The sequence below is a fragment of the Somniosus microcephalus genome, chromosome 16 (assembly GCF_052327205.1).
Source record: "Somniosus microcephalus isolate GS21.2 chromosome 16, FLI_Smic_1.0, whole genome shotgun sequence".
NCBI classification, from domain to species: Eukaryota; Metazoa; Chordata; class Chondrichthyes; order Squaliformes; family Somniosidae; genus Somniosus; species Somniosus microcephalus.
In genome coordinates this window covers 63,776,667-63,799,645 of record NC_141002.1, presented here as the reverse complement: position 1 = coordinate 63,799,645, position 22,979 = coordinate 63,776,667, and the positions used below count along the sequence as shown (strand labels likewise).

Sequence of the window (22,979 nt, the reverse complement as noted above, 5' to 3'; positions counted from 1 at the left end):
TTTTAGTCTTAATATGATTTAAAATTCTTTTAATTTTCCCTGAAGAACTTTGATACAATTGCACATTTTATACTTTTTTTTATAAACTAAAAGGCACTAAATCACCATTATGATCCATTCATTTTAATTACCCTTAATGGATCGGGCTCATTATTAACATGTGCGTTGTAACCTTTACAGCATATGGAAAAACTGACATGATCTTATTTTTGGTACTGGAATATGGTTCATAACTGATTATGTCTCACTATTACTTCCCCTCCCACTGCCACTACATATGTTCTAGGCAGTCACTGCTGTTCTCCTTGTTGAAAAATGGGCACTTAAAAAAGGCTTTATTTTTGCTCTCACTTCTTGTATTTTCTTCCTCTATGTTCAGCACCATGTATACACCTCTAATCAAGTGGATGTGACCTAGGCCTCACCAATGGTACAGCTGATAGCACTCTTGTATGAGTCAGATTGTGGGTTCAAACTTCACTGCCCGACAAGCACATTCCAATGCAGTATTGAGAGTGTGCTGCATTGTCCGAGGTGACATTTTCTGACGCAGACGTTAAACTGAAGTCCTAGGTACCTATTCTGTAAAAAAAAACCAATGGGACTATTTGAAGAGGTGCATGGAATTCTCCTGGTGTCTTGGTCAATATTCTCAACCAATGTTAACAAAAACAGATTAACTGGTTATTCCTCTCATTACTGTTTGAGATTTTGCTTTGTGCAAATTAGCTGCTGTGTTTGCTTATGTAGGACGCATGACATTTTGAAGTATGAGTAGTGCTTTGAGACATGATCAGGCAAGCCTTTATTCTTTTCTTTCTTAGGTGGTTGGTACAGTGTGGTTTCTCAGTAACGTGAACCAACTAAGCTCCTGATTTAGCCTTTGTGCCCCCCTCTAGGGAGACCAGTGGGCCAGAATTTATTGTAACCAGTAAACAAAGGGCCCCTGCCCTTCAGTAGACTTGTCCTTGCCCATTTAATTTCCATGAGCTTTTGCATGGCAGATGCTGTATGTGGAAGACTGAAACAGTGCACCACCTTCTACAAGGCATCTGGGACCTGTGTGAACAGGGCAAGCTCCTTAATCAATCAGATTGAAAATCATTAATGAGCAGCAGAGTCTGAATCAGGAAGTGTAAGTTAGAATAGTGAATTCAAGGTCGAATCAGGCACAGAAAGTGAAATAGGGGGAGGGAAAGAAAGATTGGATTGAGATAGAAAAAAAGAAAAAAAATATTTATTAAAAAATCTCCAACAATTAAACGCTGAAGGAATGAGACTCCACACTTAATTCTCAGTGCCAGAGAGGTTGTTTGGCAGTAATTAAGACTGATCATGCTGTTAAAAAGGGTAATTAGACTGAAATGGACAAGCCCTAACTTTCTGTGGCAAGTTTAGTTCGTATCTACGATGCAAGTACAGGAACTTCATGCTATTCAATGCATTTGGTGGCGAGTCAGCCTGTGAGATGTCGTTTTTGGGAACCTATCAGTGCAACTTAGACAGCAACGTCCAGATTTTCACTTTTACCCTTGCATCTGCCCTCGCCTGAAGTCGCTGTGCAATTTGCGCATAAATAACAGTGACCCTTACTGTTATTTTGACAGTATTTGCTGGCCCATTGTCTTCATCGTCAACTTGGTTCAGTTAGCACCACTCTCACCTGTGAGTTAGAAGCTCTACTATAGATTTGAGCACATTATCTAGGCTTACACTTCAGTACAGTACTAAGAGAATGCTGCATTGTCAATGGTACCACTTTTCAGGGGAAACATTAAACTGAAGCCCTACCTGCCTGCTTGGATGGACATAAAAGATCCCATGGTATTCCAGAAAATAGCCAATGGTTAGGAAAATCAAATACAGAAAGATATGAATGCACATACCTACCCAAAACCATGTCAGGATTACATTTACTAACTAACTGTCCTTTAAGCATTATTCTACATTCAACTTTGTTAGATTTTGATTTTCATTCAGGATATTGCCTCGGGTTGCATTCGTCGTGGCATTTCGCTGAAATGAGATTCCACTAACCATTTAATTATTATGCATATTACATTCAAGATCTCAAAATATTTTCCTTTTCTTATAACATGAGCTTCAGAGACAGGTATGTTCTATTAGGAGAAACACTGAAAAGTAGAATGCTGGAAGTTGAATCATGAGCCTTTGAATCCTGCTGTAGATACAATGCTCATAGATCTGATTGTAACAGTACTCAAGAACGATTAGATATCCTGAGATACAAGTGCTGGCAGTTAACCTTTTGCAGTGTTGTCAACTTGATTAATAAACACAGAGGAACTTAGAAATTTTAAGAGTGCATTCTGACCACTTGTGACAATAAGTCAGTAAAAGCACAAGAAAGGAGAACAGACTAAAAAACAAAGGCCTAGAAATTCGGGGGGCTGCGCCACCAGTTAGCGCCTAAAGAGGGCACTCAGTGGCTTTAGCACCACTGGCCACGCCTCCCGCGATATTTAGCTGGGGCGCTAATGCCGGCGTTAGCCTGTTGCGCTGCGCCGCCACCGATGATATTTGGCAGCGATCGCCTCTGTAGCGCCGTTCGCTAATCGCGCCCGGTTCACGGGGCCTACCTGTGGCGGCAGTGGTGCAAATTAAGATGGAGGTGCGGGGCGGCCGTTTTTTTCAGCGGCCGCCTGCCAGCACCTCCATCCCCGGCCTCCTGATCGCCCCCCATGGCATTGCCAGCTGTTTTCCGAGAGCCCAGCACTTCTCCTCGGTGCCGGGCTTTTTTGCCGGCACTCGCGATCTCCGATTGCGCTGGTGCAGGCCCCGCCCCTTTAAGAATGGGAGGAAGGCCTGCAGTACCGCAGCGCGCCGTGCCGCAGCGTGTGGCGCTGCGGCACGTTGCGCTGCGATATTCAGTTTCAGCGCCCCAAGAGGGACGCGGAACACCTCGAGCCTCGCCCCGTGTCCCTCTTGGGGTGCTCAAGCTGAATTTCCGGCGATCGCTACTGCTCCGATCGCAGCGCAAAATCCAGCGCCCAGGCGCGCTTGGCGCCCCGTTTGCGGCTCCACCCAATTTCTCCCCCAAAATATTTTGTCACTGATGCCTTCAGGGTTTAATGATACCACTGAAACCTGCTACAGGTTTTGTTTTACAGTTCTTTGGCTGTGTATCTTAGTTTTTCTTTTAATGAATTCACACAAGGTGCGCATCCAGATAAATGGGAGGCGGGGGCAGGTTGGATTAGGTGTTGAAATTTAACTTTCGCACAAAACAGGCATCAAGTTGGCAGACCTACTGCTCCAATTTCAGCATCAGGCCTCATTTGAATGGAAGTGGCGAGCTGTGTGCCGCACACGGGTGTACCAATGCAGCTTGCTAGTTGAGGCCCGACAATTTCTGGCTAGCTCCGACATCAAACCAGCCCACAGTTAAGTCCTGGGTGTGGAGGCAAAGCCAAGGATGGGGGGAGGGTTGTGGCAGGGGGAATGGGCAGACGGGAGTGTTAGCAGGGCCGACAGAGGCCCACAGTATTTTTGCAATACTAAAAAATATAATTTTGAAAAGGTTACGTGGCTGTATTTTGAGCAGCCTCCAGCAGTTCCAGTTTGCATACTACACCAGCCTTATGCCTGTTTCAGGCAGGTGGGCTGCTTGCCTATTTACAGGCGTACCTAAATATGATCTCAAAGGGGCCCTGGGCATGAATGTGGCGGCCAAGATGCTACCCTGATTTTCACCTCTTGGCCGCCCGTTTTCAGGCGTAAGTCGGATGGCCGTGAGTTAAATTTCTCCCCGGGGACTTTGTTGGAATGTTTTTGAATGAAACTAGCAAGTATATTCAGAAATATTCAAACATCACATCACATAATTTTCAAACAGACAAATCGATGGCATTTTGGGTATTTTTTTTTCTTCATAATTTACTTAATTTTGTGACAAACTTTATTTATTTATTTATTTATTATTTTTTTTTAAAAAGTGAAATGAAAGTGGCATACCAGAAACTATGGAGCAATTCTTGTCTTCAGGAATAAAACAGTACTAATCTACTTTGAACTGCTTCAAGTCCCGCCAGAATCCCAAGTGCTAATTGCATGCAGTTTTTTCATCTAACCTTATTTGCATAATGATTCATAATTCCAGGTGCAAGCTCCATTGGGATTAAGGATGTCACCACTAGTAGGTGGTGAAACTTGTGTGTAAATCAAATTTAAAGGGATGGGGATAATTAAAGGGGAATGTCACAAGGAGAGGGTCAAACATTTAGAAAGCTGCTGGAGAGCATTAAAAGGCATCTCAACCCACCAGCAATCTCTTCCAAGGCTGAAAGGGGTAAGGGATTAAGAAATGGCAGGCTAGGATGAAAGGAAAGAGACCCATTAGATGCAGCCATGAGTCTGCAGACAAGTAACAATACTGCCCAGCACTTGATGGCTGCTGAAGTTAGGGTGAGATTGCATGAGTGTTTTCCTCTGTGCCACTCTACAAAACTATCCCTATACCATGCATGAAAGAAGGTGTAGCCAAGTTTCAGGCCACAGCTGACCATTACTGGCCCTGCACATATGCTCTGTGCTGCATGGTAGCTACGGGTGTACTTGCAGAATATGATAGAGCTCAACATCTTCTCCGCTTCTGATTCAGACTCTGAGAAAACAGGTTATCTTATCATTCCCAAGTGGGTGTGCCAGGGCCTGCAGGAATGAGTTATGTCATCTTGTCTGGTGCAACCAAACAACACTGGCTCCTGATCACCTTGGTCTGCCTTATTTCATGCAATACCAGGTAAACCATGACATGCTGTGATTGAGCAGCTTCTGAAGAACATTCAAACATAAGGCTTAGACTCATATTCACACCCCATTGTAATGTCACTGGGAAGTCTGCTGGTACAGCCATCTATGGAAAGAGGAGCATCCACTAACGGCATCTGCCAAAGTCAAGTTTGCTACCTCTCTCTGCAGATGTTGGGGCAGGAGGGAGGGTAAAGAATACCTCAAGTTTTATGCCTAAAGGACCTTCCAAGCATCCACATGAGATATTTCAGGATTTTGCCCTGGTCTTTTAGCTTTTATACAACTGGTTTAGGGTGAAACTTTGACTTTATGGTAACATTATTGCCTGAGTTAGGAGGGTTCGAGCTCCACTCCAGATAGCCCCAGCGAGTGGGGCATAGAATATGGTCTCTAAGTACTGGGTTAACATCCAGCAGGGCACTTGGTAACCTGCTGGAGTGATCACTGGCTCAATGATAGTATTCCTGCCCGAGTCAGAAGAGTTAGGTTTGGGCACCACTCCAGGCAGCCCCAGTAAGCGGAGAACAGTATACTACATTGACAACCAGTGGGGATATTTGCATCTGATGGGTGAGGTTGTCCCACCCATGGTAAAGAGCAGGTGGGACTCTTTAGCCTTGGCTGCAGCCCACCTAGGAGAAAGTAGTTTGAAGATAAAAACCCATGAAGAAGACAACAAGAAACCACCTCAGTTACTCTTCCCTAGTAAGTGGTCCAAGAATTTCATGTGAGATTTGAGGTAGGAGCTGCACTAGGGCAGAACACAATGGACAGACAAATGGTTGAGTCATAGTCATAGATTTTCTAGACCAAACAATGAAATATATATTGAAAGCAAATGCACTTTATTTAGTTTTGTTTATGATTAATGCATTTTTCTGCCATGTTTTCCTCTCATGCATTGTGAACTTCTCAATCATGGATGTGCCCTTTTACTTTGTTCCTCTACCCACCTAGATTCGTAGGTGGGGTAGAGGAACAAAGGGATCTAGGAGTACAAATACACAAATCGCTAAAAGTTGTGACACAGGTTAGCAAGGCCATAAAAAAAGCAAACCAAGCACTAGGGTTTATTTCTAGAGGGATAGAATTGAAAAGTAGGGAAGTTATGCTAAACCTGTATCGAACCTTGGTTAGACCACACTTAGAGTACTGCATACAGTTCTGGTCGCCATATTGTTAAAAGGATATAGAGGCACTGGAGAGGGTGCAGAGAAGATTTACAAGGATGATATCAGAAATGAGAGGGTATACATATCAGGAAATGATGAACAGGCGGGGTCTCTTTTCTCTTGAAAAAAGGCTGAGGGGTGACCGAATAGAGGTCTTTAAAATTATGAAAAATTTTGATAGAGTGGATAGAGAGAGAATGTTTGCACTTGTGGGGAAGGGCATTAACTAAAGGCCATCAATATAAGATAGTCACCAAGAAATCCAATAGGGAATTCAGAAGAAACTTCTTTACCCAAAGAGTGGTGAGAATGCGGAACTCACTACCAACGGGAGTGGTTGAATCTAATAGTATAGATGCATTTAAGGGGAGGCTAGACAAGCATATGAGGGAGAAGAGAATAGAGGGTTATGCTGATAGATTTAGATGAGGAAAGACGGGAGGAGGCTCGAGTGGAGCATAAACACCGGCATGGACTGGTTGGGCCGAATATCCTATCTATATATATATAAAGCGGCTCTTCTGTCTGTCTGTCCCGATGTCTGTCTGTCTCTGTCCGTTCTCTATACGTTTGAAAGTTAGAGCGTACCGACACGCGCGTCGCCTCAAAAGAAAACTTGCGATTCCGGACCGGTCATAGGCGTATTTACGTTTCGGCCGCACAAATATCCCGCCCGCGGTATCCAAAAAACGTTCATCCTTCCGCTCATTAGCATCTCATTAGCGACCGTGTGACGTCGAGGTCGACCAATCGGACGGCGGGTTCCTTCCTACAGTTGAGTGTCGAGTGACTCGACGATTGACCAATCCTACGCTTCGGTGACCTGACCGGTCGACCAATCGGTGCGTGTGTGGGCGGGCCTTATCCTTCTGAACCGAGGTGAGTGGCCGCCATCTTGATTTTTCACGATTTTTTCCCCACACTTTGTGTTAGGGAAGCAAGGTAAATATTTGAATTGTGTGTTAGGGAATTAATTAACAATTTATTTGAGTTTTATATTGTGTTTAGCAACCCCCCCCCCCTCCTCCTCACCCTCGCGCAGGGGGGACTCGGGGCCTGAAGCTCAAAAAATTTCTTTCTCTCTCTTTCTTCCCTCTCTCTCTCTCTCTCCTTCTCCTCTTCCCTCTCTCTCCTCTTCCCTCTCTGTCTCTCTCTCTACTTCCCCCTCTCAGGTGTCGCGGACGGACCGCCCGAAGTTTCCCGCTCGCTAACGGCCGCCAAGCCGCCCTTGCCTGCTCCCCACGGGCCGCCTCGCACCGCCCGCACTGACCGCGCATGCGCCGCCCGCACTGACCGCGCATGCGCCGCCCGCGCATGCGCCGCCCGCCCGCAGCGGCCGTCCATCAGCCGCGCGATACGCGGGGGACCTCAGCTCCGGTCCGTCCCGGCCTCAGAACCCGACCGCGCCTTAAGCGCTAGGCCCCGCACGGCCGCTATCGCAACGGCACCGGACCTCAGGCGCTAGGCAGGGGGAGGGGCCGGAGAGAGGGACAGAGGGGAGTGGGGGAGCAGGGGAGGGGAGGGAGGGAGAGGAGAGGAGGGAGAGAGGGGAGGGGAGGGAGAGGAGGGGAGGGGGAGGGAGGGATAGGACAGGGAGAGGACATGACAGGGAGAGGGGGGACACACAGGGGCAGGGAGACCAAGCGCCCCAAAATTGCCCTCGCAACGCGGGGCTCCCCAGCTAGTGTAATATAAATGTTCTCATTGGTAGGAACATTTACAGCTCAGCTGTGTAGATGCATAACCAAATAGCAAGCTGCAGAGAATAGAGGAGCCTTCTACCCCCAGTTATAGCAACTAGTGCTGGTGGGCCAGTATCAGTGCCAGTGATCTTTGATATTGTAGTTGTTATGGGCCAAATGGTTTCAGATATGGCCCCTACTGTCACTTGTGCAGAATAACTTGCCACTTGCACAAGTGCCAACTGGCTGATTCTGTACTATGCCAACACATCCATCATTGTCTCAGCCCACCTGCTACTGAAACACTCATTCGTGCTTTTGTTACCTCCAGATTTGACTATGCCAATGCTCTTCTGAATGTTCTTCAGCTGCCCGTAGCCTAACTTGCACCAAATCCCATTCATCAATCACCCAAGTGCTTGCTGGCCTATGCTGGCTCCGGGTCCCCGAATGCCTAGATCTTAAAATTCTCATCCCTATGTTCAAATTCCTCCATGGGCTTGCTCCTCCAGCCTCTTGTGCATCTCCAGCTTCCTTCGCTACCATTCAGCTGTCTATGCCTTAAGCTGTGGAATTCACTCCCTAAACCTGTCTGCCTCTCTCGCCTCCTTTAAGACACTTCATAAAATCTACTTTTGACCAGCCTTTTGGTCACCTGTCCCAATGTCTGCTTCTTTGGCTCAGTGTAATTTTTTTTGTTTGATAACGCTCCTGTAAAGCACCTTGGGGCATTTTACTACGTAAAAGGCACTATATAAACGCAAGTTGCTGTTGTTGCATATCAATGGTAGAGGCCATAGAATCATAGAATGATACAGCACCGAAGGAGGCTATTCAGCCCATTGTGCCTGTACCAGCTCTTTGGTAGAGCTTTCCAATTAGTCCCACTCCCCTGCTTTTTCCCCATAGCCCTGTAATTTTTTTGTCCCCCCTTCCAGTATTAATCCAATTCCCTTTTGAAAGTTACTATTGAATCTGCTTCCACCTCCTTTCAGGCAATGCATGCCAGATCACAATAACTCACTGTGTAAAAAATATTTCCTCATGTCGCTCTGGTTCTTTTACCAATCACCATAAATCGGTGTCCTCTGGTTATCGACCCTTCTGCCACTGGAAATAGTTTCTCCTTATTTACTGTATCAAAACAGTTCATGATTTTGAACGCCTCCGTCAAATCTCCTCTTAACCTTCTCTGCTCTAAGGAGAACAACCCCAGCTTCTCCACATAACTACATAATAGTAAATCTCTTCTACATCCTCAAGGTGTGGTGCCCAGAATTGAACATAATACCCCAGCTGAGACCTAACCAATGTTTTATAAAGGTTTAGCATAACTTCCTTCCTTTTGTACTCTATGCCTATTAATAAAGCCAAGGATCTCATATGCTTTTTTGACAGCCTTCTCAACTTGTCCTGACACCTTCAAATATTTGTGTAAACACACCCTCAGGTTTCTCTGTTCCTGCACCCCCTTTAAAATTGTACCATTTAGTTTATAGCTCATCACATTGTCCACTGATTAGCACAGAACAATAGGTGTCTTGGAGGGTTCAATAAATCATAGAATGATACAGCACAGAAGGGGTCCATTCGGCCCATCGTGCCTGTGCAGGCTCTTTGAAAGAGCTCTCCAATTACTCCCACTCCACTTTCCCCATAGCGCTGCAAATTTTTCCACTTTGAGTATTTATCCCTTACCCTTTTGGAAGTTATTAGTGAACGTGCTTCCATCACCCTTTCAGGCAGTGCTCATAACTCGCTGGATAATAAAAATTCTCCTCATCACGCCTCTGGTTCTTGTGCCAATTACTTTAAATCGGTGTCCTCTGGTTACCGATCTTTCTGCCACTGGAAACAGTTTCTCCTTATTTACATTCGTGCCACACAAGTGCCAGGCAATGACTATCTCCAACAAGCGAAAGTCTAACCATCGCCCCTTGACATTCAACAGCATTACCACCGCCGAATCCCCCACCATCAATATCCTGTGTTTACCATTGACCAGAAACTTAACTGGACCAGCCACATAAATACTGTGGCTACAAGATCAGGTCAGAGGCTGGGTATTCTGCAGCGAGTGTCTCACCTCTTGACTCCCCAAAGCCTTTCCACCATCTACAAGGCACAAGTCAGGATTGTGATGGAATACTCTCCACTTGCCTGGATGAGTGCAACTCCAACAACACTCAAGAAGCTCGACACCACCCGGAACAAAGCAGCCTGCTGATTGGCACCCCATCCGCCACCTTAAAACATTCACTCCCTCCATTACCGGCACACCGTGGCTGCAGTGTGTATCATCTACAAGATGCACTGCAGCAACCTGCCAAGGCTTCTTCGACATCACCTCTCAAACCCACAATCTCTACTACCTAGAAGGACAAGAGCAGCAGGCCTGCAAGTTCCCCTCGAAGTTACACACCATGCTGACTTGGAAATATATCGCCGTTCCTTCATCGTCGCTGGGTCAAAATCCTGGAACTCCCTCCCCAACAGCACTGTGGGAGTACCTTCACCACACGGACTTCAGCAGTTCAAGAAGGTGGCTCACCACCACCTTCTCAAGGGCAATTAGGGATGGGCCTTGCCAGCGACACCCACAACCCAGGAGTGAATTAAAAAACTCGTTCAAAAGCCTTCATTATTTTGAACACCTCTATTAATTCTCCCTTTAACCTTCTCTGCTCTAAAGAGAACCACCCCAGCTTCTCTAGTCTCTCCACATAACAGAGTTTCTTCATCCCTAGTAGCATTCTAGTAAATCTCTCTGCACCCTCTAAAACCTTGACATCCTTCCTAAACGTGGTGCCCAGAATTGGGCACAATACTCCTGTTAGGGCCTGACCAGTGATTTTTAAATTTACATATTTACATTAACATCATGGTTTCTTGTAACCATTCTCCAAATCTATTAAAGCTGACCAGTTACACAGCTTGGAACCCCAAGCTGCTATAATAGAAGCATTCACAAGTGGCTGGCTCCACTTGTGCTGCTACCGGTGTTGCCATATGCAGTGCTGACAACTGGTGCTTTATAACATAATTCATCTCATAATTATGCACTTGTGTATTGTTTATATGGAAATGTTCATGTAATATAATCTCTGATTTTCACAATAGATGATTAATAATACACACCACTACTTCTACGCTCAATTTCCAGTCCCAATGTCTTCTAAACTTCCCTACCAGAACAAAATCAACCAGAGCATATGGAGTGCGTTCCTTAGTATCTGCTGTTCTACCACCTGTTACACTCCATGTCCTCCTGTTATGTGATGATTTGGTCTTTAAACGTACAGGCAGCACAAATTAAGGTAACAGTAATCTGGACCATTAAATTCCTACATGCAGTATATTCTTTCCTTCATCACGATATTTATAACGCAATTTGTACAACTGTGCTATTTTCACTAGTACCTTACTTGTTTTAAACTTTAAAATATTTTTCATGCTAGAACAGCATTTTTTTCACATATATCTTTATTAACTACATTTCTTCTATATGCTGTACACCTGCTTTACAGTAATAATATTCATACAGTAGCATTGCACGCTTCAAGACATGCAGTTTTTTTCAGACCTCCAGCCAGATTCTCCAACTCAGCAACAGTGCTCACACTTTCGATCATGTATTGCCGTGCTACCAACCTTATTTACATGCTAGGAGGTTGTTCTTCACTCCCCTCGCGCCCTGCACCCACTTCCCCCCCACCAAAAAATGTGTTCATGTCATTTTATTACTGTGTTTATCAGCACTTACAAGGCACATTGTTAAAGTGACTTCTTTGTTGCCGTTCAGATACTTCTCCAAAAAGTGTGCAGCTAACAAATAGCTTATGAACTTTGGCATTTATACTGGTTGAGACACTCATTCGCTGCTTGAAAAGTATTAAAGATTTGTTACTACTGGTGTGTTGGGAATGGCTCGTAATTTCTCATTGCCAAAAACGAAATCACCTTTTCAAAAATCACATATTTTAATGCCATGTATTCCCACAATTACGTTAATAGTTCATCAATCCGATAGAAATCTAATTTAAAGATTTTGGACCAAATACATATTGGCCACCTACTGTAGTGACCCACAAAAGGAAACCAGAATGCTTACATTAATAGATTTGAAATAACTATACAATATTATGCACGGTAGCCAGTGTCCATGAAGAAAATTGCAGCCTGATCTCCAGCACCCCATCACTTGACATCAATGGCCCAGTAATTCGGGTCCAAATGCGTGAGTACGGTCTGGGTACGCACACATCTGGCCGGGTGAAATGCCGGCGTTCAGGAAACACCGTGCATGCGGAGAACGCCGGCATTGCCGGTCCTCTGAACGAAGGGGTTCAGAGGCACAGCGCGTGCGACTGCACAGGCAGCGCGTGCGCAGTGAACTTCGTCGATTTCATTCATGGATTCAGTGAGGGTAAGTCCTTACAAGTTACACTTGAAAAATGCATGTGTAAAGTTGTTCCAAGGCTGCGGAGGAAGATATATTTTATCGTGGAGCTTCTGAAAGGCAATATTTTTGTTTGGGAAAGTGAGGAAAGTTATTTTAAGAAATGCTGAGGTTAGTTTTAAAGTTTAAATTTTTTTTTTTTTTTTTATAAACGGGTTTTCAGTACGATAGGTAGAAGGAGCAATTGTGGCTGTGTGAATTGAATGTGAGAATGAGTGTTCTAAAATGAGTAATGTAACATTTCCAACACTTTTAAGAAAGAAACTTTTCATCAGTAATAAGTAATTATGTATGTATGTCTGCATATATTCCTTTACGTATATGTATGTATGTTTTATATTCCTTTACTTATGTGTATGAATGTATGTTTTTAATTATGATTTTCCAATAAGTTACTTTCTCTGAAAGTCATAATTAAATACATACATTCATACACATAAGTAAAGGAATATATACATACACGCAAAGGAATATATACAGACATACATACATAATTACTTAAAAGAATATATTACTGATGAAAAGTTTCTTTCTTAAAAATGTTGGAGTCATTTTCACATTTAATAAACACAGCAAATTCAATTCACATAGCCACAATTGATCCTTCTGCCTACAGTACTGAAAACCCGTTTTAAAAAACAAAAATAAACTTTAAAACTTACCTCAGCATTTCTTAAAATACCTTTCCTCCCTTTCCCAAACAACCGCAGCCTCTGGAGCAACTGTACTCATGCTTTTTTCATGTGTAAGTTGTAAGGACTTGACCTCACTGAAAGCATGAATGAAAGCTGCGAATTTTACTGCGCACGCGCTGCCTGTACAGTCGCACGCGTTCTGCCTCTGAACCCCTTCGTTCAGAGGACAGGAAATGCCGGTTTTCCCCGCATGCGCTGTGCATGCTGAAAACCGGCATTTCCTCCGGACAGATGCGTAAGTACCCCGACCGTACTCGCGCGTTTGGAAGGGAATTACTGGGCCAACATTTTACATGTCAATAAAATGAAAAATTTAACAATTGCACGATTTTCCCCCTCGCATCTGCGACTGAGGGTCCAAGGAGGTGCATTGCGCAACAGGTCATCGTCGTACGTATCCTCACACTGTTCCCTTTCGGGAACTGTATGAAGTGGTGGAAGGATTTCTGGCCACGTTAACACTCCTTCCGTGACCATAACCATCTTCATACCAGCCATTAGGGTGGTTAGTCCTATGGCGTGAGGGTTTTACGGGCTCCCACAACCCATCTGAGGGGGGGGCCACCCACACCCGCGGACGCAAGTATCCCGCTGGATGTCCACCCAGAATTTATAGTTGGAGCTCCGACTCCACTTGCCGGGACTGTCTGGAGCGGGGTTCGAAACCCTACTCCTTCTGGCCCAGCGGCGGGGATGCTTACCGCTACGCAAAAGGCACACTCCGCGCAAAAGGTGACACCCATACGTTTCCTGCGCCTTTTCGCTCCCCGTGACTGGAGCCCTATGCTGCCACTTGAAAGACCAAGCTATCATCTGTCCTTTTTGCGGCGCCTTTGACTTCTCATTACCAATGATGAGCAGGTGCTGCGCCTCCACCTCGTTGAGGAGATTGCTGAGGTCATCATCAGTTCAATTGAGAGTTCTTTTAATGCCGTGAATTGTGCTCATTCCAGCCATTTCACGTTGCTAATCAGATTGGGCCTTTGGCGTAGCGGTAGGATCCCCGCCTCTGGGCCAGACGGGGTAGGGATCGAACCCCGCTCCAGACAGTCCCGGCAAGTGGAGTCGGAGCTCCGGCTCTAAATTCTGGGTTGACATCCAGTGGGATATTTGCGTCCGTGGGTGTGGGTGGCCCCCCCTCCTTGTATAGCTTGTGGGAGCCCGTAAAACCCTCCCGCCATAGGACTAACCACCCTAATGGCTGGTTCAAAGATGGTTACGGTCACGGAATGAGTGTTAATCACGGCCATAAATCCTTCCACCACTTCATACAGTTCCCCAAAGGGAACAGTGTGAAGACACGTATGACGACGACATTGGTAAATAAATAAATGGAATAAAATTTTTTTTAGGGCTTTTAAAAGTCTTTAAATTGCTTTAATTCTGTTTAAAACTACTTCAGATTCTTCAAAATAATGTAAACGTTTTTAAAAGTTTATAAAAAAGTTACCAAAAGCTTCATAAAAATACCAAAAACCTATTTAAAATGCTGCTTTGCATGTAAAAATGCTTAGCAGCTTGTGAGAAACATTGGGGGCGTGTCCTATTAAACTGAGACCTCAAGGGGCGTGTCTCACTTGCACAGCGCGCTCCAGGCTTCGCGCTGGCTGCACTCCTGGGCGGCGTGACGTCAGACGCTGCCCGGGATTCTTCTTTTTCCAAACACGAATTCCAGGCGTCCCTGGAGGTGAAATGTCAGCGCGTCGGGTAAGTGCATATACGGGGCTTGCACGCGCGGCAAGCCACCGACCCGAATTACTGGGCCAATGTGAGCATTTACCTTTCCTACAAAGAGGAAAATGTTGCGATCACAGAGGGGGCGGGGTTCCCAGGCCAGCAGCAGCCAGATTATTTTGGTTAAGCCCAGAGGGGCACTCCAGGCCCCACAAGCTTAATTTGAAACTTACCTTTACTTGGCCTCTTCGGATCTAGCGCCTGTGGAACTGATCAGGGAGTGCATGGCGTACACTTTGATTAGTTCTTTCCTAAATAGGCAATCAGGGTTTTCCGTAGGTCATAGGAACCTGATTTACATACTAAAAGGGGGTCTACCATCTGAAACAGCCCCTGTTTAAAGTATCAGCCAGCCGATCATCGGCATTGATGGGGCGGTAGGTCTATCCACCCTTATTTCGGGAAGTTAAAATCAAGCCCAAAAGAATGAAGTTATTAAGGGAAAACAGTATTTTCTTCATATATTTACATTTTGTATAAATCTACTGCAAAGTACATATAGGGAAAACTATAAATTTTACTTTGCAATATCCAACCAAGAGTTAATTCTGTTTTTTTACATCATTGCAATCCATTTATCAATAGGATAGTTTGTGGTGTTACAGAAAGTCTTCAGAACTCTATATATTGCTAAAGCCCTGCAAGACTAACCGTCTTGGATTCTCCTCAGCCAATGTGCCACAAATTGGACAGGACAGCGGCTAAAAAAATGAAGGAAAATGCAGTCGCTCAGGCCTAAGGAAGTCTCGCCTCCCGAATTATTTTTTCTTCTCTTAGCCTCCACTGGCCTCTCCTTCCCCACCCACTGCATGCAAATGGCGTTGGTGGTGCAGGGCCCGGATTCCTGGTGGATTTCACTCCCATTTTCTTGTTTTATCACAGCTTCCCGGAACTGTTGTGGGGAAGGTGGCAGTAGGCCCTGGGAATCGGCAGTAATGGTCCTGAGATACACCCATGGAGTGAGAGACCTCTATCTCCCTTCCCCCCAATGAATTACTTGCATTGGCCCTGGTCTCTTCCATCTTTGGGGGTACATCAGCTCCTTTAAATCTATCCTTCATAGCGAGAGGATTCGAGTACAGGAGCAAGGATGTCTTGCTGCAGTTGTACAGGGCCTTGGTGAGACCACACCTTGAGTATTGTGTGCAGTTTTGGTCGCCTTATCTGAGGAAGGATGTTCTTGCCATGGAGGGAGTACAGCGAAGATTCACCAGACTGATACCTGGGATGGCAGGAAAGGCGTATGAAGAGAGATTGGGTCGATTAAGCTTATATTCGCTAGAGTTTAGAAGAATGAGGGGATCTCATTGAAACTTATAAAATTCTAACAGGACTAGACAGACTAGATGCAGGAAGGCTGTTCCCGATGGCGGGGGAATCCAGAATCAGGGGTCACAGTCTAAGGATAAGGGGTAAGCCATTTAGGACTGAGATGAGGAGGAATTTCTTCACCCAGAGAGTGGTGAACCTGTGGAATTCTCTACCACAGAAGACAGTTGAGGCCAATTCATTAAATATATTCAAGAAGGAGTTAGATATATTTCTTAAGGCTAAGGGGATCAAGGGATATGGGGAGAAAGCAGGGACAGAGTACTGAATTTGGATGATCAGCCATGATCGCATTGAATGGCGGAGCAGGCTCGAGGTGCCGAATGGCCTACTCCTGCTTTTATCTTCTATGTTTCTATGTCTATGTTTCTATCCCTGCCTCTTGTGGAGCTGCAGCGATGGTCTTGCCATAGTGCCATTGACCTATCCCTAAAATTTGGTGGCAGGCTCACTCTTGGCAATGGCAATCCTGCCAGGAGCCCACCATGCATTATACGTTACCCAGGGAATTGGGTCTGAGTTGGGGTGGATGGGCGGGCAAAAATCTCGCCCAGCTGAACTCCTCCACAAAGAGGAGAATCCCGGTCACTACCTTTTACTGAATGAAATTCAGAGAAATTACATTTATTTCAAATATGCTATTAAATTTATAATTGTAAACCTAACATACAGTAATAGACTGACATTAGACTATGCTCAAATAATTTTTTATGGAGTACACATACATCTAATAGCCTGCATACATGACTGGTACGTCTGAATATATGAACTTTTAGCATTAGTACAGTTGAAAGCTAATTGTAGTCTTCTAAAAACCATTAAGTCTGTTACATTGACAAATGGAGTTGTTGTTACTGTAAATATCTATTCTTACCACATAATAGCTATATTAATATTTAGAAAAGATGGCTCTTTTTTGCCTTGTGGTTTCATTGCAACCAGTTAAAGGGAATCCTCTTAACGAGTTCACCCACTGCAAGTCAGTAAACAAAGAATGGCCATATGTTTGACATCACTGATTTGGACCTGGCTTTTCAAAGCTTTATGCATATTTCTGAAACCCACAGAACATTAATTTTTAATGATCTCACTCTCACTGCTCCATTAAAAGATGGTCTAGAAAAGATTTTAACATAATCAATCACATAGTTAGCTACAAAATATTAACTGGAACAGTAGCCTTTTGCATAAAACATAACATATAAAACCCTCCAACATAGGACTGCCAGTAATTAAAGTTGAATATGTAATCACTTCTGTTCATGCACTAGAATTTTTTGACATCAACAACAAGGTGCAAAATACTTTGCTGGCCTATATATAGATTGTAGACGGAAGACAGATTTAGATTGTAGAATGAAGCCAGATATCTCAGTTATGCTTTTATAATAAAAAGTGAACAAAATACTTCTTTGTGCCTGCCAATAAAACTAGCATATATGCGTCGAAGATGCTTACATATGTTGCTGTGGAGAACATCCTGGGCTGATATTCCCATTGCTGTCGAGGTGATCCAGTGAACCATTGAGGTCTTCATGGGCTGCCTGCAGTAAGCCAGTGGAGGTGGTGTTTATCAGGCTTGGGTTACTAAGTAAAGGTAAACTACTCTCTGCAAGGGCAGCCTGACAAAAATAAACATAAAATAATTGATGAGCATAGTTGTTTCAAGTCTACATTTAGGATGACAGATTTTACAAGCTTCATTAGGACTGCCTTATGAAAAATATCAATGATACATTACTATATAAATATTGGCAATATATTGTAATTAGATATCAATCTTTATTAAATATTTAAATGATCAAGTGAAGTTTTATTTAATTTAGTTCGAAACTATATCCCTTTTGTTGCAAATATTGTATAAATAAATCAAGGTATCAACAGGCTCATTACTTTGCAGCAACTATTACAAGTTTAAGCTGTTGGAATGTTAGTATGCTTTAAAACAATACTTTGTAAAGGACAATTAATAGTTTTGAGAAAGGAAGTCAGATTGAAAACATATTTCTTATTTTTATACAGTGACAGAATGATCCAATGTTCTAGACATTTCTTTCTGACATTCTTCATTCCAGCCACATCATCTTCTATTAAGAGCACTATGAGTAACTTACTTAATTCATTCACAATGCCCTGTACCAATTAATTAGGTAAAAAAATGTTACAGTACTTATACGTGGTACATGCTTATGGTTTTATCCCAGGTTTTTGCTTTAATGGCTTTCTTGGCGCTTTAGCAAAAGATAATTGGCTGGAATTATTCTTCATAAAGTCGGCCATTATTTTTTTAATAAACTTAAAATTTCCCTTTCTTATAATTATAAAGTAACCAGCAATTTTGCCAGGCGCTTAATATTTTTAATGAGAAATCACCTCTAAAATGGTTGTGGGTAGTGGATGCAATACTTTCTCTGGGTAAAGTAATATTCAAGCACACAATGAAAAAGACAATTATTTATTGGGTTCACATCAGAAATTAATTAATTCAGGTTTGGCTTAGAAAGTCAGGAAGAAGCCTCAATTTACAACTTACATCATTTACCAAAAAGCCAGTGTTGCATTCTTTTCAAGAGCTAGCTCAAGATACAGTACAGGTAACAAAAGTTGATTTTCTTTTCAATTGTTAAGCTGTATTGACCCTTTATTCATAGTCTGCTTATCTTCAATTTCTCATTTCATAGCTTGAAGCTTGCAATTCTTCTTGTCACAGTATCCCATTCTCCCTTTCCATTCCTAAGTCACTACATTCACATATATAGGTCTTACTCATTATTCATGGATACATCTAATTAGAAGATGAGTTAAAGAGGTAGAAGGGGTATCACTGAATTATTTCGTTCTATACAAACACAACCTTCCATGATCGAATTTGTCAGATGTCAGCACAAATATTATTTATCCTTCTAAAGTACCAGTTAGCAGCATCATACTTTGGTTTGCTGTGAGTATACATGGAAACCTGTATGTTTATTAAAAACCTTTCACTTTAGTCCTCCCCTGGGAATACTCCATTGAGACAAGAGTGTCTCTGGTGGTTTACTGGTGTGACGGAGAAACCAATAGGATTTAGAGCAACTTCCAAGTTCCTTACCATGTTCATAAGGATCTTCTCAATCATATTTCAGTCTTTCACTTCTTGGTCATTTATCTAACCACTTGTTTGGTAGAGGTTACATGCTTAGGTGATAACTGATCTAAATATGTATGTGTGATATTTATTTAACAATTAAGTACTATGTCTTAACTACAGATCTATGAAGAGCAAAATGTGTACTGTGATTCTAAGTAGGACTTCAGGTGAATACAGTTTATTCAGGAGCTCAAATATATGCATGAGATGTGCAAGATTTGTGACCACTGTTTGAAGTCAGGACCCCCAATTTTCTCATGAATCTACTATATATGCAATCAAACGACCCATAAGTTGAAGTCATACTTGGACACTTATAGTTAATAAAAAATTGTCAATCATTTCATTACCCATTTCCCCCACAGTATTCTTTCCGTCAAGGAAACCAGCCAAGATGATGGTGGACTGTCCCATAATGTTGTATTTAGTAGATAACCATATCTTGTTTCCCTTTCATGTTCACTTGCAGACTTGCACTTACCATTATCTGACTGTGGAGTGACACTGTACATTGACTGTTACTACACAACTCAATTTGTGCTCAGTGTAAGGCATATATGACAGCAATGCACCCCCCCCCCCCCAAACCCAGAGATGGGCTGAATTTAAAAAAAAATGAAGTTGAAACTTATGTCTATTGTGCTATCTTGTCTGTAAGATAAGCGAGAAGGAGACTTCAATAAGGTTTCAGTAAGTGGTTTTGAAATTCTCTTCCTTGCTGCCATCAATGCTTTGGTCTCCAAAACTCTCAGCATTGCTGGTTATTTTTAGTTAAGTACCTGCAAGTGAGCACTCTGATTTTATCAAGCTAAAAATATCAAATTAATGAATATAGAAACAAACATGGATTTTGCACCCAGGATGAGGTGATTTCAGCTGCTGATGTCCTCAAGAGAAATTAATTCAGTTCTTCAGTTTTAATTGTAAAGCCAATTTGTACTTGTGTATTTTTGGAATTCAGTTACACCCAATACATTAATACATTGACCCTGAGCTTTGCTATATTGTGTTTGATAAATAGCTTTGATGTCTGTATCTCTCAATTATGTATTAAATTATTCTCATGTTTTACCCAAATCTTTAAAATAAATTGGTCAGCAATGGATTTTAAATGAACATATAATCAGGTATATGTATGTGTGCAGTCAAAAAGAGCTATACATAAAATCCAACAAAAACACAATAAGCCAATGTTTTTGTGAGGAATTTTATTATACATGGTCCTCTTGTTGTTGCAAACACACATACGATGTATTACAGTAATGTGTTTCTAATTTATTACTTTGTTGTGAAACATTTTTTCCCTACTCCTCTCCTACAAATCCCATCAAATCAGGTCATCATCTTTTTCAGTCTGAATGGAGAGATGCTCCAGCCTGTGGATCTCTCCATGGAAGCCATCAATACCAATCTTGGCTTGACCCGTCATGAGACAAACTTGACTGGTGAGTAGAAACCTATTCCCAGTTAGCTTTCTCTTCTTCTTCTAGATGCCTGACTAAGACTAGTCAGAATGTATGAATGGCAGTCAAGACGGGGAATCTAAAAAGTCACCAGCTTGAACTACCAATGTCACAACAATACAAGTGTTGCGCCACATTTGCATCTCTATTTACATTAAAAATTTTAAAATGATATACAATGTCAGTTAAAATGTTGCCAATTTTAATGACTGATGATATCAATAGTGTGACGAGTGATATGCATGAGATGAACAGTTTAAAATGTTAACGTATTTTTCCTGTAAAGGTTGGTGTAATGGGTTACCGAGCACCTATAATGAGAAGAGAAAAGTGAACCCTGGCAGCTGCTCTTTGAATACAAGGTTTGACTAGCAGCAGAAGCAAGTTCGAAATGCAAACCAATTTGTTTCCACTTCTAAGCTGGGCTTGTGCTGAATGGTTTAACCCCAGTGGCAATTCCCTGCTGACTGTTCTTTAACTCCAAAGATCCTGATTCATGTTCTAACAAAGCAGCTCCTTGACTTTAAAGAATGACCAAAACTTTACCTCGAAATAAAAGTCATGACATTTTGCCTCTTGTGCATAAAAATTATATATTGTAATTAAACTTTAAAATTTTTGCCATGAGCGCCTCATTCCCTAGCTCTATGATGTGAAATCATTTATGACAGCTTAGATAAATATTAATGCATATCCACATGCATTTGCAGAGGCTGCCATCAATCTAGCATTTGATACAAAGGTGGATATTCCAGAGTTTGCCACAGGGTGTCCCTCTTGCTTTTTAACCACATCAGAGACTTGTTTTACAACTAAACCTAACCTGAAAAGGAAAAGCTTAGAATTAAGTATCAAAATTAAAGGCCGAAATACAGAAATTAGGATGTAACAAGTAAAATTGTAATCGTCTACATCAGTATCAAAGCATTTGGCAGCTACAATACATATTTCACAGTAGTCAGGGCATATTAAATCCAGTAACAGTATTAAACTTTTTACCTGCAAGCTTGCATTGAGAGCTGCTCCATATCCCAGACTAGTAGGTATATTTTTGACTAATGTTGGGCTTCTGAAAGTGAAACATAAAGGAGGTGTCAAAATCCATAAGGCTACTGACTTATAGAAAAACAAATAAAGCACACTTATCTTCCAATTTTTAAGTAGAAAAATGTAACAATGTTAATTTAACAAAGAAAATGGACTAAGCACAAATTATAATTATATGTGGTATTAACTGCAAAACATCGCTAATTTTCAAAACTTAGTGAGACCAAATAGATTAAAATGACAACATAAACCTTTCCAGCACATTTCAACTCCTACTGTAAAACATCAGACCTAAAAATATTAAATATTCTAATTGTTTCAAATCTGTTTTTCCCCTTCTTTCAAATTAGTTAGCTAAAGATGCTCTGATTGAGCTTTCAAGCATGTTTTATTAGTGATAATTACTCAAGCAAGTGCTGAATAAATGCAAAAAATAAACCCCAAAGTACATCATCATCAAGATGAATGGGCCAGTTGCCTAACTAAGTGGTTTCTCAGCAAAGAAGTGTTTAGCTTCTCTTAATGCACCTGTGGCCTCTTTAAATTATTATACAAGGCTATTAATTATGCAGCCCAAGGAGAAAGAAATATTAACCAACCCAATCATTCTGATGGTGAATTAATTTGCAAAGCAGTGAATAAGCAAGCAAAAGGTCTCAGTGCAAGAAATGCTCATCAATACCCTCATCAAGAAAGTATTTCCGAGGTCGGCCTCTGAGTGCGGCGGCCACTGTTAAATTCCTCCTCATCAACAGTCCAAAAGGACCCAAACTCATCCTATACTCTGACAAAGCACTTATGCAATGACAAATTAGTGGAAAGGGCACCCGGAGATAGAAGCAATAGCCAAGCAGAGCAACAGAATGGGCAGAAAAGGAAAGGATAAGTGTACAGGGTTTAAAGGGAAGGAAAGGATAAAAATGCATATCAGCAACAGCAGGTTGTGATTTCTAATATCATACAAGCAATATGAATGCAGGTTTGTTAGAACTAAAATAAGAGACAGATACAGGGAGACCACTAAAGCAAAGCCTTACCTATCAAAGTGCATCAAATGTAGGCTCACTTCCACAGGAGTCATCACCAGAGTGCACCCATCTAACTTTAAAGCTTACCCTCCAGCATTCTTGGCCCTTGTGGAAGGTTGCAGCTGGTGTGGGATACGAGGAATGATGCAACTAGGAGTTAGCTACAATAGTGAACAATTCTGAACACATACCCTGTTATCTTTTGTGACCTTCGCTTTTGGTATTCTATTTCGTCCACTGTCCACACTGCCCCTTTAACATTTTCTACTCGAACAAAACACTTGTGCAGACTAAGGTTATGGCGTACTGCATTCTAAAGTAAACACAAAGAGGGGAAAAAAGAGCATTCCAAGTTTTGTAAAATAAAACCAAGGAGCAAATGAACGGCAATTTAACAAGAAACATGCTGAACTCAGACCTCTTCCTTTGCTATAACTCTTTATATCTCATAATGACAGCAGTTTCCT

At 42.4% G+C, this 22,979-nt stretch overlaps 1 protein-coding gene across 2 annotated transcripts in view; it reads right to left on the bottom strand.

The window, feature by feature from the left end:
* foxp2 (forkhead box P2) overlaps positions 1-22,979 on the bottom strand; it is a 65,371-nt gene that overhangs the window by 8,222 nt on the left and 34,170 nt on the right. For both annotated transcript variants that reach the window (XM_086009159.1, XM_086009160.1), the window contains exons 11-13: positions 22,704-22,825; positions 21,437-21,506; positions 17,303-17,466 (exon numbers count right to left, since the gene is read on the bottom strand). In XM_086009159.1, coding sequence (XP_085865285.1) covers positions 17,303-17,466; positions 21,437-21,506; positions 22,704-22,825 — 356 coding nt within the window. The remainder of the gene's footprint in view (positions 1-17,302; positions 17,467-21,436; positions 21,507-22,703; positions 22,826-22,979) is intronic.